Below are 13,752 nucleotides of genomic sequence, written 5' to 3'. Positions count from 1 at the left end.
AAAAATAAATAAATAAATAAATACAAGCCCTGTGACGATCTGAATCTGTAGAACAAAGGAATTCACAATGCCATAGAACAGAGGTCAGTTTGAAGGTGTGTCAACTCTTAGGTGAGTGTCATGAGTCCAAGTTATCCTGTTTAGAAGATTTTTCACTAAATTCCAATACCTGAGGGTGGCAAATATCCAAGCTCTTCAGTTTTGAATTCTCCATCCACACTCCATTAGGAGGCAAAACTCGACTTCGAAAACTTATAGTCCTGTACAAATGGAGATTGAGTAAACCCTGTCAATGCCATGGTTTTGCTGCTGAAAAGTAAAATATTTGCAAACAATGCCCAATAATGTTCAAGCAAGTGTAGCTCTGGAGAAGGCCAAGGTTTACATGCTTTCCCAACCAGGAATCTCACCGTCCGAACTTACTTTGGATCCAGCGTGTTAAGAAACATCTCATGTATGGTTGTCCTCTCCTCAGCAGTGGGAGCCATTTTCAGTAATGACATGGAGCTGAAGGCGACCCTTGTCCCCTTGTTCACTGGAACAGGAGACAATAAGGAGCTATGATCAGGAGGGCCACACTACAGCACTGGGTTGCCAACTGGGGCTGCCTCGGATCCTATGAACGCAGTATTTCCAGATTTTGAAAAGCCCACTGGAAATTTCACATCTATCCCAGAGAAGGCTGCTGAGGCTACATAACACTTTCAGTGATTTTTTGCTTTCAGATGGAAATCATGTCTGCTCAGTGTGAGACCACTTATAATCACCTTGACCTACAGCCCCAACCAGCAGTTATCTCATTAAGATACATTTCCCATTTCATTAAATGCAAGAAAACAAATTACTTCACTTAATATTGTATCATCAATAAAAACCGTTCAAAGTATGGACTCTGTGGACACTTTACTGGTATGAGGAGTCCATACATACTCTTAAATAATCTCCTCTGCAGTACAGTTAATGTGCTTTTTAAATTGTATCTTATTATGAACAAATTAATATACATTCTCCTTGTCTAAAGAGCTCTTCTTCCTCTGGGCTTTCAAGGGTGAGTGGATTTACAAATGCCGGCCTAAAGAGAAGAAAAGAAAAGAAAAATTTTAAGACATGCCATTACCTAATAAAAACTGAAGGTGTTCATTTTGGGTAACACTTACTGACTGCTTCACATAAGAACTCTGAACAGTTAGGGGAGTCTTCTGGTTACAGACTTATCTACACACTAGAAAGTTCACAGTGTAAAAGGATACGGCCACTTGCCAAAATGTTTCACCTGGTTCTAATTATGAGGAAACAGTCAAATATAGGTTGTAGAACATTCTGTAAGACAACCTGGACTCTTGGACTCTTCAAAAATGTCAATGCCTTCCCAAGGCAATCTTCAGATTCAATTCAATCCCTATCAAACTACCAATGGCATTTTCCACAAAACTAGAACAAAAAATTCTTAAACTTGTATGGAAACACAAAAGATCCCAAATAGCCAAAGCAATCTTGAGAAAGAAAAACAGAGCTGGAGGAATCAGGCTCCTTGACTTCAGACTATACTACAAAACTAGTCATCAAAACAGTATGGTACTGGCACAAAAACAGAAATATAGATCAATGGAACAGGATAGAAGGCCCAAAAATAAACCCATGCACTTATGGTCAATTAATCTATCACAAAGGAGGCAAAGAATATACATGGAGAAAAGATAGTCTCTTCAATAAGTGGTGCTGGGAAAACTGGACAGCTACATGTAAAAAAATGAAATTAGAACATTCTCTAACACCATACACAAAAATAAACTCAAAGTGGATTAAAGACCTAAATGTAAAACCAATACTATAAAACTCCTAGAGGAAAACATAGGCAGGATACTCTTTGACATAAATTGCAGCAATATCTTTTTGGATCTGTCTCCTAGAGTAATGGAAATAAACACAAAAATAAACAAATGGGACCTAATGAAACTTAAAAGCTTTTGCACAGCAAGGGAAACCATAAACAAAATGAAAAGATAACCCTCAGAATGGGAGAAAATATTTGCAAACGATGCAACTGACAAGGCATTAATCTCCAAAATATACAAACAGCTCATACAGCTCAATATCAAAAAAACAAACAACCCGATAAAAAATGGGCAGAAGATTTAAATAGACATTTCTCCAAAGAAGACATACAGATGGCCAAAAGGCACATGAAAAGATGCTCCACATCACTAATTATTAGAGAAATGCAAATCAAAACTACAATGAGATATCACCTCACACCAGTCAGAGTGGCCATCATCAAAAAGTCTACAAATAATAAATGCTGGAGGGACTTCCCTGGTGGTCCCGTGGGTAAGACTCCAAGCTCCCAATGCAGGGGACCCAGGTTCGATCCTGGTCAGGGAACTAGAGCCCGCATGCATGCTGCAACTAAGAAGTCCGCATGCCACAACTAAAGATCACGCATGCCACAACTAAGACCTGGTGCAGCCAAGATAAGTAAATAATAAATAAATATTTTAAAATAATAATAATAATAAATGCTGGAGAGGATGTGGAGAAAAGGGAACCCTCCTACACTGTTGGTGGGAATGTAAATTGGTACAGCCACTATGGAAAACAGTATGGGAGTTCCTTAAAAAACTAAAAATAGAGCTACCATATTATCCAGCAATCCCACTACTCGGCATATATCTGGAGAAAACCATAATTTGAAAAGATATATGCACCCCAATGTTCACTGCAGCACTATTTACAATAACCAAGACATGGAAGCAACCTAAGAGTCCATTGACAGATGAATGGATAACAAAGATGTGGTATATATACAAAATGGAATATTATTCAGCCATAAAGAAGAATGAAATAATGCCATTTGCAGCAACATAGATGCAACTAGAGATTATCATACTAAGTAAAGTAAGCCAGACAGAGAAAGACAAATATCATATGATATCGCTTATATGTGGACTCTAAAAAAAATGATACAAATGAACTTATTTACAAAACAGAAATAGAGTCACAGACATAGAATACAAACTTCTGGTTACCACAGGGGAAACTGGGGGAGGGGGATAAATTGGGAGTTTGGGATTAAAATATACATGCTGCTATATATAAAATAAATAACTAATGAGGACCTACTGTATAACACAAGGAAATATACTCAATATTTTGTAATAACCTATATGGGAAAAGAATCTGAAAAAGAATATAGGTATAGATATAGATACAGATATAGATATATAACTGAATCACTTTGCTGTACACCTGAAACTAACACAACATTGCAAATCAACTATACTTCAATAAAAAATGGTAAGAAGTCAACGTCTTAAAAGACAGAAAGTGGCAGGGGGATTATTTTAAGGGGAATTATTTAAAGAAACATGATTACCACCTATAATATATGGTCCTTAATCAGACCGTGACTCAGGGGAAAAGGTTATAAAGAATATTTTAGGGACAACTGGCAAAGTTTGAATATGAATCATATATTAGATAATATAATTGTATCACCGTTAAATTTCTTGGATATAATAAAGGCACTGAGGTTATGTAGGAGAATGGCCTTATTCTTAGGAGATGCCTGCTGAATTAGGGTAAAGTCATCTCAAACTTACTTTGAAACAATTCCAGGGGTAAAAGTATATATGTTTGTATTTATTGAGAAAGGACAAGAGTAAGGCAAATGTGGTAAAATATTAATTCGAGAATTTCGGTGAAGGGCATATGGGTGCTCATTGCATTATTCTTTCTACATTTCTGTAGATGTGAAATTTTCCAAAATAAAACACTGAGAAAGGGATAGTACTTCACTGTGGTAGAATCCAAAGGTTGGATGAAAGAAAAACGGAAACAAAAGTACAGAAATGGCAGTTTGGAAAATTAGAATGCATCAGCTGGGAGAGAAGCTTTACGTAACGCCCTCAGTGCTGGAAAAGGAGCCCCAGGGCAGCCCCTAGGAGCCGCAGGTCAGCTGGAGCTGCTGAGAGGAGCTAGAGAAGATGGGTGGATTCTTTGCTCGGATCAGAGTCACCAAGGGGTTTTTTTAATCTTAAGTCGGGTTTCCAAGTCAGCTTTCCATGCAGCAGAAGGGATTTCTCATTGCAGACTCCTAACTCAAGTTTCTAAAACAAATTAGACTTCCCATAGGCCTCTAGACTCCATCCTGTACAAACAGCAATCCTGTAACGTTCCCCCCCCACCCCACTCCCACACACATAATTAAATAGTTTTTCCCAGTCTGAATGCCTTGGGTGTAACTGGCATTAGGGAACCAAGAATCCAATGTAAGAGAAAAAAGATAAAGTGTTAAAGTCTGTACAGTTAAACTGGACTTGGAAATGACTATAAATTTATGAGGTTTTTTGTTTGCTTTTCAACATATATCCAAGCCCTGTCTACTGAAAAGGCCTAGAAACATGACAAACTATTAACAACGCATAGTTCTAGTACCCAGATTTTGGTGTCTAAATACCAGTTTTCCACTAAAAGGAACCTGAGGACTCCTTGGGAAAATGGCTGATTCCAGCCCTGGGGCAGGAAATATACAGGATGAGTCCAAGACATCTCATTGTACCAGAGAGCAGGAAGTTATCAAAGACTAACTAGGAAATGTCAAAATAGCTTATCACAGCAACCAACTTAAAGGAGTTCCCACTGACCAAAGATGTTCACTCTGAGAAACAGGAAGAACAATGGCTGCAATTTATTAAAACACATTTACTATATTAAAATCCATGAATGCACAATGATACTTTTTTTTTTTTTTTTCTTTTTGCGGTATGTGGGCCTCTCACTGTTGTGGCCTCTCCCGTTGCGGAGCACAGGCTCCGGATGCGCAGGCCCAGCGGCCATGGCTCACGGGCCCAGCCGCTCCGCGGCATATGGGATCCTCCCAGACCGGGGCACGAACCCGTATCCCCTGCATCGGCAGGCGGACTCTTAACCACTGCGCCACCAGGGAGGCCCTGATACTTTTTTAAAAAGCAAAATAGTAGAAAAACTATGTCATCACTAGCTAGTAAATGTGTAAATAAAAGCAAGAATGAAACATTGATCCTAACTTTCCTTTACAAATCAAATTGCCCTAGTTGATAAGGGAAAACTCTTCTTTACAGATCTCCAGCTAATAAATATAGAAAGAAATGACAGAATTTGAGAATCATTTTACATCCCCTAATGAAAATGATAAAAGCAATGATCAGCAAAAGACATTAAAAGCACTGGAGGAAGACTGATGGGAAACTAGCCGTTCATAAGATTGGATACAATGGATACACCTTGTACTGTACTACACCTGTAGATTATTGCTGATCATAAGAGGATAAACTGAACTACACAAGGCAAAAATTACAGTGTGCCCCTACTTGAACCCACACACTAATCTCAGCATTACTATGAGTGGGACAATCTATACCTTCTGACATGATACAATATGAGATACAGAGACATCATCACCTACGAAATGCTCTCACCAAATACGCTGAACTCAAATCTAATCAAGGTTTAGACCTAACTTCAATTTACAGAAAATACTAGGGAAAGTGAAACAAGTTAAAAAACAAAATACCACAAGGAAGCAATGAGACAAATCCAGAAAGTGGGACACTGTAAAGAACAATCAATCTGGGCTTTCAACCAGTTAATGATATGAAAGGATAAGGGGACAGTGGGGACACACAACCATTCCAGATTAAAACAGACTGAAGAGACGGCACAATTCTATGAATATACTAAAAGCCATTAAATTGTATACTTTCAATGGGTGAACTGTATGGTATGTCAATTATATCTCAATAAAGCTGTTAACAAAAAAAAACAGACTTAAGAGATATACAAATCAAATATAATATGTGGACCTGGTTTGGATCCTGATTTGAATAAGCCGTTAAAGATATTTGGGAAAAAGTGAATATGAACTATTGGACTATATTAAAGACTTACTATTATTTTTGTTAGGTGTGCTAATGGTAATGTAGTTATTTAAGGAAATAGCCTCATTTTTAAAGCAGTGCCCTACACTGATGTATTTAGAGGTGAAATGTCATTATGTCTGGGATTTGCTTTAAAATATTATAAAGAAAATAATATACTTTAAAAAAAACCGAAGAAGAAATATGGCAAAATTTTAAAACTCTTAAGTCTAGGTGATGGTATCCTAGAGATTTATTAAAGTCTTCTCTTCAATTTTACGTATCTTTGATATTTTTCAAAATAAAGAATTAGGAAAAAACCACAATTACCCTTTGTTTTCAGAATCACGAGCCACCATTACAAATGTCGCATCCAAAACAGGGGAAAATTCATTGTCGTGTAACTAGAGAACAAAGGAAAGAAAATGCAGATGTAAGAAATGCATTTACTGGGCTTCCCTGGTGGCGCAGTGGTTGAGAGTCCGTCTGCCGATGCAGGGGACACGGGTTCGTGCCCCGGTCCAGGAAGATCCCACATGCCGCAGAGCGGCTGGGCCCGTGAGCCATGGCCGCTGAGCCTGCGCATCCGGAGCCTGTGCTCCGCAATGGGAGAGGCCACAACAGTGAGAGGCCCGCGTACTGCCAAAAAAAAAGAAAGAAAGAAATGCATTTACTGGGAAAACCTACTACAATCCTAACTGATATCACAGGCTTCGGGAGAGGCTGAAATTAGCAAAAGAGGACGAGTGCTTTCACTAACCACCATCTGCTGAGATGCCAGGCACACAACTGGGCTCTAGGGGGGAAAAGGCAGCAAGAGCAAAGAGTCTGTGGTCTAGCGGAGGAGAGAGACACCCAAAAACCCAAACAGTGCACAGGGTGAGAAGTGCTGGGATGGGCACAAACTATGGGCCTTGGAGCTGTGAGTGACTGGGACCCAAGGGCAAGGGTCACGGGGGGGACCTTGTGCATCATCATCATTTAAGCGTCCCGCATCTTGCAGAACGCTGGCTTTCTCCAGGCCTACCTGTCCTCCCAAAGGCACACACAACCAGGCGGACCTCCCATCGCTCTCCCAGACACTTCTATTTTCAGGGAACTTGAGTGTGCCAACTACCAGGATGTGTTTGCTTCCTTAGCCTGGCACAGGGGCTTCCAAGAAGGGGTAAGATCAATGAGAATTCTGTGGATTAAGCTAAATATTTACGATGCAGAGGCCATTGAGATTTTAAGGTATTTTTTTTCAGTACAGAAGTCTGTACAGAAGTACAGAAGAACAGAAGTCTGTACTTCCAGGAGAGTCATATCATCAAGTCATATCGTAACCTGAGGGTACAGTTCCATCCTCAACAAATCCACACTAGTCCTCATCACCACTACCTGTTCAGGCCATTATGAGCCTTCCCCCTCGACTTTCAGAAGAGTCTCACCAATCTTACTATTTCCCTGTCCTGTTCAAACCTTGCAAGAGGTCTTCCTTTACCCCGGCATCTGGTCTACGCCTGCTGGCATTCTCTGTAAAGCCTCCACCACAGAGCCCAGATTCCACTCTAGGTGTTCACCAAACACTCCTGGCATGCCTGCATTCCTTTCTCTAGCCACAGCTAACAACTTGGAGGTCCTGAAATGTCCCATTTTGTCACCTGACCACCTCCCCTCCAGGCCTCTGCCAGATGCCTTCCTCAGGGCCAGATTCCTCAAGACACTCCTCCCCTCCCCGGCCCCAGCCCTACTCCCCAGGCAGAGTTAATCACTGCCTCCTTTGTTTGCCACCTAAGTGGAAACAAAGTCCTCTCCTGACAGCGGTTCTCAACATAAGCAAGGAAGATGTCACCCCCCGGAGGGCATCTGGAAATGTGCAGCGCTAGTGATGGCTGTCACATGAGCTGGGGGACATTACTAGCGCAGCGAGGGGTAACCAAAGAGCTAAACAGCGCACAAGGCAGGGGACGGTGCTGCAGAACAAAGAATTTTCCCACATACAATGCCAATAGTGTCCCTGTTGAGAAATAGTGCGTAATAATTTACTATATCATAATCATTTATTTATGTGTCTGTCTCCCTACTGCACCAAGAACTCCTTGAGAACAAAGACCATTTTTATTCTCATTTGTTTCCCAGCAATTGACACAAAGACTGGCAGACAGCAGATACCAGATCAATGGCTGCCAACTGCCGACGAATGAACTGAGGCAGCTAACTACTGAGCACTACTAGAGTGTGAACTCCAAGAGAATGGAACTTTCTCTGCTTTGCTCACTGCTGTACACCAAGCACAGATGGGGCACTCCATAAATCACTGCTAAGTCAACGTTAAATGAACGCCGTCAGGAAGTGGCCGAGGTGACTCACACCCGGGTCCTGTTGTTGAGGCGCACATAGTCGAGTGGAAGAAAAAAGACGTTCATACAGCTCTGCAGGGCAGAGGACAGCAGGTACCAGGAGAGAAGGTCAGAGGGAAGGAGGCGTGGGGAAGGAACAGGTACTATGAGCTGAAAAGATCAGGGAAGGTTTCGAGCATGAAGTGACCCAGAAGCACAGGTGGAATATGGATATGCAGAGCCTGAGCGCAAGGAATCCCGGCAAAGGGAGAAGTGTGCGCGAGGAGGCTCATCCGCTCACCTACTGTTTACGTCCCAGTGTATTACAATGAACATCCACTAGTGCTGAGCACCGGGGATGCAAGGTGAACAACTCTCTGCTCTTAGGATGCTCAAGGTCTCCAGCTGTGCGCTCCAAGAAGGTGTGTGAACGGTAAGTTGGAGGGAATACAGCTGCAAAGGTAGGTTGGTGCTAGTTTATGGAGCACCTTAGATCCTAACTAGTCAAAGCAATTTAGACTTTGATCCACAGATAATGGTCACGGAAGGGTTTTGAGAAGGGAAGAGACGTGATTGAAGATCGGCTTTGGAAGATCTATCTGGAAGAAATGTGTAAAATTAACAGAGAGAGAACAGATGAGAGGCAGGCAGAGTAATTAAAAGATAGCTGAAGTACTCACACAAGAGGCAGTGAGGGCTTGAATGAAACACAGAGGCCAAGGAGAAGGGGAAGAAAGGACTCTGGTGAGTAGCTGTGGGTGATGAATTCGCAAGACTTGGCAAAAGGCTGCACAGGAAAGGGAAAAAAAATTAAAGCTTTCACAAAGGTTTGGAGCTGGGAGAAATGGGAGGGTGGCAAAGGGGAAACCGGAGGAGGGTCAGGATCAGAAAGGAAGCTGATGCACTCAGTTTGGAACACACTGGACTTGAGGTAGCGAGAGCACACTCGAAAGAGAGATCTAACAGGAACCCCAAAAGGCAGGTCTGACGGTCAAGCCTAGAAGAGATCTGGGACCACCTCCATAGTAATGACGATAAAGTAATATAATTGCCAACATTTGATTAGTGGTTACTGTGATAACAAAACAGGATCTCAGAGAAGGCAAGAAATTTGCCCACAGTCACATGGCTAATAAGCAGCAGAGCTGGGATTTGAACTTACATTTCAGCCAAACCAGAGGCAGGGTACCTATTGCCAAGCTCCCTCTCTGGAATAAAGGATCACTCAAGCCGTGAGTTATTAATCAAAATGGCCAATGAGAAATGCAAATTTAAAACAAATGTCTGTACTTCTCTGGCACTGATTTTCACTGGCTCTCTCTTCCCAATAATTCCTGTATCTCTTTTTCAACCTATTTGTCCAAGATTCCTTAGAAAGCAGGTCTTATGCCAGGAATCCACTGTGCATCAACCATGAAGATTAAAAAAGGGTGCGAACAGGGTTTCCCTGGTAGCACAGCGGTTGAGAGTCCACCTGCCGATGCAGGGGACACGGGTTCATGCCCCGGTCTGGGAAGATCCCACATGCCGCGGAGTGGCTGGGCCTGTGAGCCGTGGCTGCTGAGCCTGCGCTCCACAACGGGAGAGGCCACAACAGTGAGAGGCCCACATACCGCAAAAAAAAAAAAAAAAAAAAAAAGGTGCAAACAAATCAGAGCAGCATCCCCAACAACTTTACAATATTTGCTTTAAAAGCAGTATTACTGTCAGTTACAGCAACATGGAAGTTAAAAAATTCAACTGTTTACATACAGCATCAAATAAAAAACTACTTACCTATTTTGACAAATAACTTTAATTACTGCAGAGCAACCTTCAGGCTTTTTCCAAAACATGAAATGCTTCATAATTCCATAATAGAAAAAAATGTATCTGAATGACAGATCCACTGAATACCCTGACATAACTGAATAAGCCACTCTTAAGTAAGTTTTCACAATGAAATCTTGAACATACTCTGAATTATTTGATTTCTGTACTATTATCCTCTTTGAGGTACTTTTTCTTGACAAATTTCTTCATTTCTTTATAATAGCTATTCTGAGTTTTGCTCATTAGAGAGGCTGTTCCTAACTGCTGTAGTAATCTCAGTGACTGTTATGGGTTGAACTGTGTCCCCCAACAAGATATGTTGACGTCCTAACCCGCAGTACCTGTGCACGTGACTTTATTTGGACATAGGGTTGCTGCAGATGTAATCAGGTAAGATGAAGTCACACTGGAGTAGGTGGGCTCTTAATCCAGTATCACTGATGTCCTTATAAGAAGAGAAGAGGACTCCCCTGGTGGCGCAGTGGTTAAGAATCTGCCTGCCAATGCAGGGGACATGGTTTCGATTCCTGGTTCGGGAAGATCCCACATGCCGCAGAGCAACTAAGCCTGTGCACCACAACTACTGAGCCTGTGCTCTAGAGCCCGCAAGCCACAGCTACTGAGCCCATGTGCTGCAACTACTGAGCCCACGGTCCACAACTACTGAAGCCCGTGCACTCTAGGGGCCCGCATGCCGCATCTACTGAGCCCACATGCTGCAACTACTGAAGCCCGCACGCCTAGAGCCCATGCTCTGCAACAAGAGAAGCCACCACAATGAGAAGCCCATGCACTGCAACAAAGAGTAGCTCCCCACTCGCCCCAACTAGAGAAAGCCCACATGCAGCAACAAAGACCCAACGCAGCCAATAAATAAATAAAAGAAGAGAAGAGACACCAACACACAAGAGAAAAATGCTATGTGATGAAGAAGGAAGAGATTGAAGTGTTACAACTACAAGCCAAGGAATGCCAAAGGGCCAGCAAACCACTAGAAGCTAGGAAGAAAGCACAGAAGATTTCTCCCCTACAAGTTTTAGATAGAGCATGGTCCTACTGAGACCTTGATTTTGGATTTCTAGCCTCCCAATTGTTAAGACAATTAATTTATGTTGTTTTAAGCCACATGGTTTGTGGTACTTTGCTACAGCTACCCTAGGAAACTAACAGTCACCAATCCCATTCATGCTTAACAGAACTCAGACTGTAGGGAAATTCTCTGGGGCAAAACTAGAAACAAGTACCTTAACATGGAGCTGCATATGATTTCAAAGTAATAAACAGTAAGCATAAACACCAAATTACGTGTCAGTCTTTGTCCAGGAGGAGGAGATTAATAACACACCATCTGTATGACGTGAACTTGAATTGTTTTTCTATAAATGGGTGAACTATATATCTGTCTATGGATAGACAGGTGAATAAGCTTTTCTTTCACTGAGACTAGCTGGTTGTATTGGAACAAGGGGGCAGTCTTCGGGCGCAGACACACCTGGAACATATGCATCTTCACTTCCATGGACGTCTTCCCAACCCAACTAACATGGCCACTGAACTTGATGTCCTGTTCTGGGCTTAAGCTCTTCTTACACATATCTACAAAACAGAAAAATCAACCTGAGCCCAAACCATACTCCAATGTTCTATACTGTAAAAGGACAATTTCATTTGAAATTTTGGCAAATTCCACTATATTTCCTTTTTGTCTTCAAAACTAAAAATAATTTTTCAAAAATAATTTTTGAAAAATTAGATAATGCAAAGAATATAAAAAATAAAACTGGAATCATGCAAAACTCTTCTACCCAAAGATAATTATAATAAATATCTTGGTATATTGCAATCAAGACATTTTCATATGCACATATATACATAAAAATTCCCCCATAAAAGGAAAACATTTCCTCTAATCTCAATAATATTTTGTGATTACTAAAAATTCTAAGTATGTCTAGAAAATAATATCACTTACCAATCCTGTCCACCAGGGCTGTAACTATCGATAAAGGAGACATCCTAGCCGAAGGAATCTTGTTGTGCATGTAGCAAATAAGAACTGTAGGAAAATAGAAGAGAACCAAATAAAGGAAAAGCAAATTTTTTTTTTTTTTTTTTCTTTTTGCGGTATGTGGGCCTCTCACTGTTGTGGCCTCTCCCGTTGCGGAGCACAGGCTCCGGATGCGCAGGCCCAGCAGCCATGGCTCACGGGCCCAGCCGCTCCGCGGCATATGGGATCCTCCCAGACCGGGGCACGAACCCGTATCCCCTGCATCGGCAGGCGGACTCTTAACCACTGCGCCACCAGGGAGGCCCGCAAATTTATTTTTTAACATTCACAATTTACTCCCTGAAATCCATAAAAAGTCTTATCTGGTTTTGAAGACCCAATCCTCCATATTCCACTAGTGGTCTTTTCCTAGAACCAAAGACTTTTTTATACATTGAAGAGATCTCGGAATCCTCTACTCTGACTGTTCAATTTTAGATTTGGTGAGGAAACTGAAGCCCAAAGCTCAGGCCTGCCAAGTGGCTTATTACCACTCAACAGAGACACGGTGCCTAAATCAGAAAAAGACCCCAGCACATGAGTCTGACAGCATCAGACATCTTCAAAAAAGAGAAACAAATCACAAGGGCTCGGCTACCTGTTTTCCTCTTGACTCTTTCCTAATCATGAAGTTATTATTTGGCTCAGAGTTCTCCCTCCTTCCCTGTATCACCCTCAGCTCCTACACCACCCTGTCGTTACCTGTGTACTTTCCATACTTTAACAAGCATTTAAAGGTGCAAAGCTGGTTCTATGTATCTTACAAATATCAACTCATTTAAAATTATACTGTACTTCTTTATAGTGGTCTCCCTGCTTGCCCTATGATTCATTCAAATTTGTATCATCGGGACTTCCCTGGTGGCATAGTGGTTAAGCATCCTCCTGCCAAAGCAGGGGACACGGGTTCGAGCCCTGGTCTGGGATGATCCCACATGCCACGGAGCAACTAAGCCCATGCGCCACAACTACTGAGCCTGCGCTCTAGAGCCTGTGAGCCACAACTACTGAGCCTGCGTGCCACAACTACTGAAGCCCACACGCCTAGAGCCCATGCTCCTCAACAAAGACAAGCCACCCCAATGGGAAGCCCGCACACCTCAACAAAGAGTAGCTCCCACTCCCCGCAACTAGAGGAAGCCTGTGTGCAGCAACGAAGACCCAACGCAGCCAAAAATAAAAGAATAAATAAATTAATTAAAAACAAATTTTTTATCATCAACCCTCAGGACAGGGTCTGTGCTCAATAAATATTTGTTGAGTAACAATAAACCCTTTCATCCATGCACCTGCTAAAGGATGTACTGGGGGGATGAGGGGCGAAAGGCAAGAAACTCCATTCAAAAAACTTGTGGTACCCAGAAAAGATATCCTAAGTGTTTGACCTTCCACAGCATTAGTGGAAGTGAAGGCAAGAGAAAAGATCCAAGAGCTAAGAAGAAGGCAGGCTTGACAAGACTTGAATTAACTCAGGTTTCTAACTTGCACGAGTGAAGATGGTGTACCATTCACTGAGAGAGAGAATACAGCACAGGAACAGCAGAATGGACTGTTTTCAACACGTTGAATTTGAGACATCCACGGCACATCCAAACGAAGATGGCCAGTAGGGAGGAGGACAAACTGGTCTGCAACTCACAAAGCAGGCCAGGAAATGTAGCTTCTTAAGTATTCCACA

The 13,752-nt window shown here is 42.0% G+C and overlaps 1 protein-coding gene across 4 annotated transcripts in view; it reads right to left on the bottom strand.

Annotated features, from left to right (window-relative positions):
• ACOT9 (acyl-CoA thioesterase 9) overlaps positions 1 to 13,752 on the bottom strand; it is a 28,293-nt gene that overhangs the window by 1,866 nt on the left and 12,675 nt on the right. For all 4 annotated transcript variants that reach the window (XM_060086932.1, XM_060086933.1, XM_060086934.1 and 1 more), the window contains 6 exons: positions 12,000 to 12,083; positions 11,520 to 11,623; positions 6,225 to 6,298; positions 1,005 to 1,072; positions 424 to 535; positions 170 to 260 (listed from right to left, as the gene is read on the bottom strand). In XM_060086932.1, coding sequence (XP_059942915.1) covers positions 170 to 260; positions 424 to 535; positions 1,005 to 1,072; positions 6,225 to 6,298; positions 11,520 to 11,623; positions 12,000 to 12,083 — 533 coding nt within the window. The remainder of the gene's footprint in view (positions 1 to 169; positions 261 to 423; positions 536 to 1,004; positions 1,073 to 6,224; positions 6,299 to 11,519; positions 11,624 to 11,999; positions 12,084 to 13,752) is intronic.

The sequence above is a fragment of the Mesoplodon densirostris genome, chromosome X (genome assembly GCF_025265405.1).
Source record: "Mesoplodon densirostris isolate mMesDen1 chromosome X, mMesDen1 primary haplotype, whole genome shotgun sequence".
In the NCBI taxonomy this organism is placed as follows: Eukaryota; Metazoa; Chordata; class Mammalia; order Artiodactyla; family Ziphiidae; genus Mesoplodon; species Mesoplodon densirostris.
Note: the sequence above shows the minus strand (reverse complement) of the source record. Positions and strands in the feature narration are given on the sequence as shown.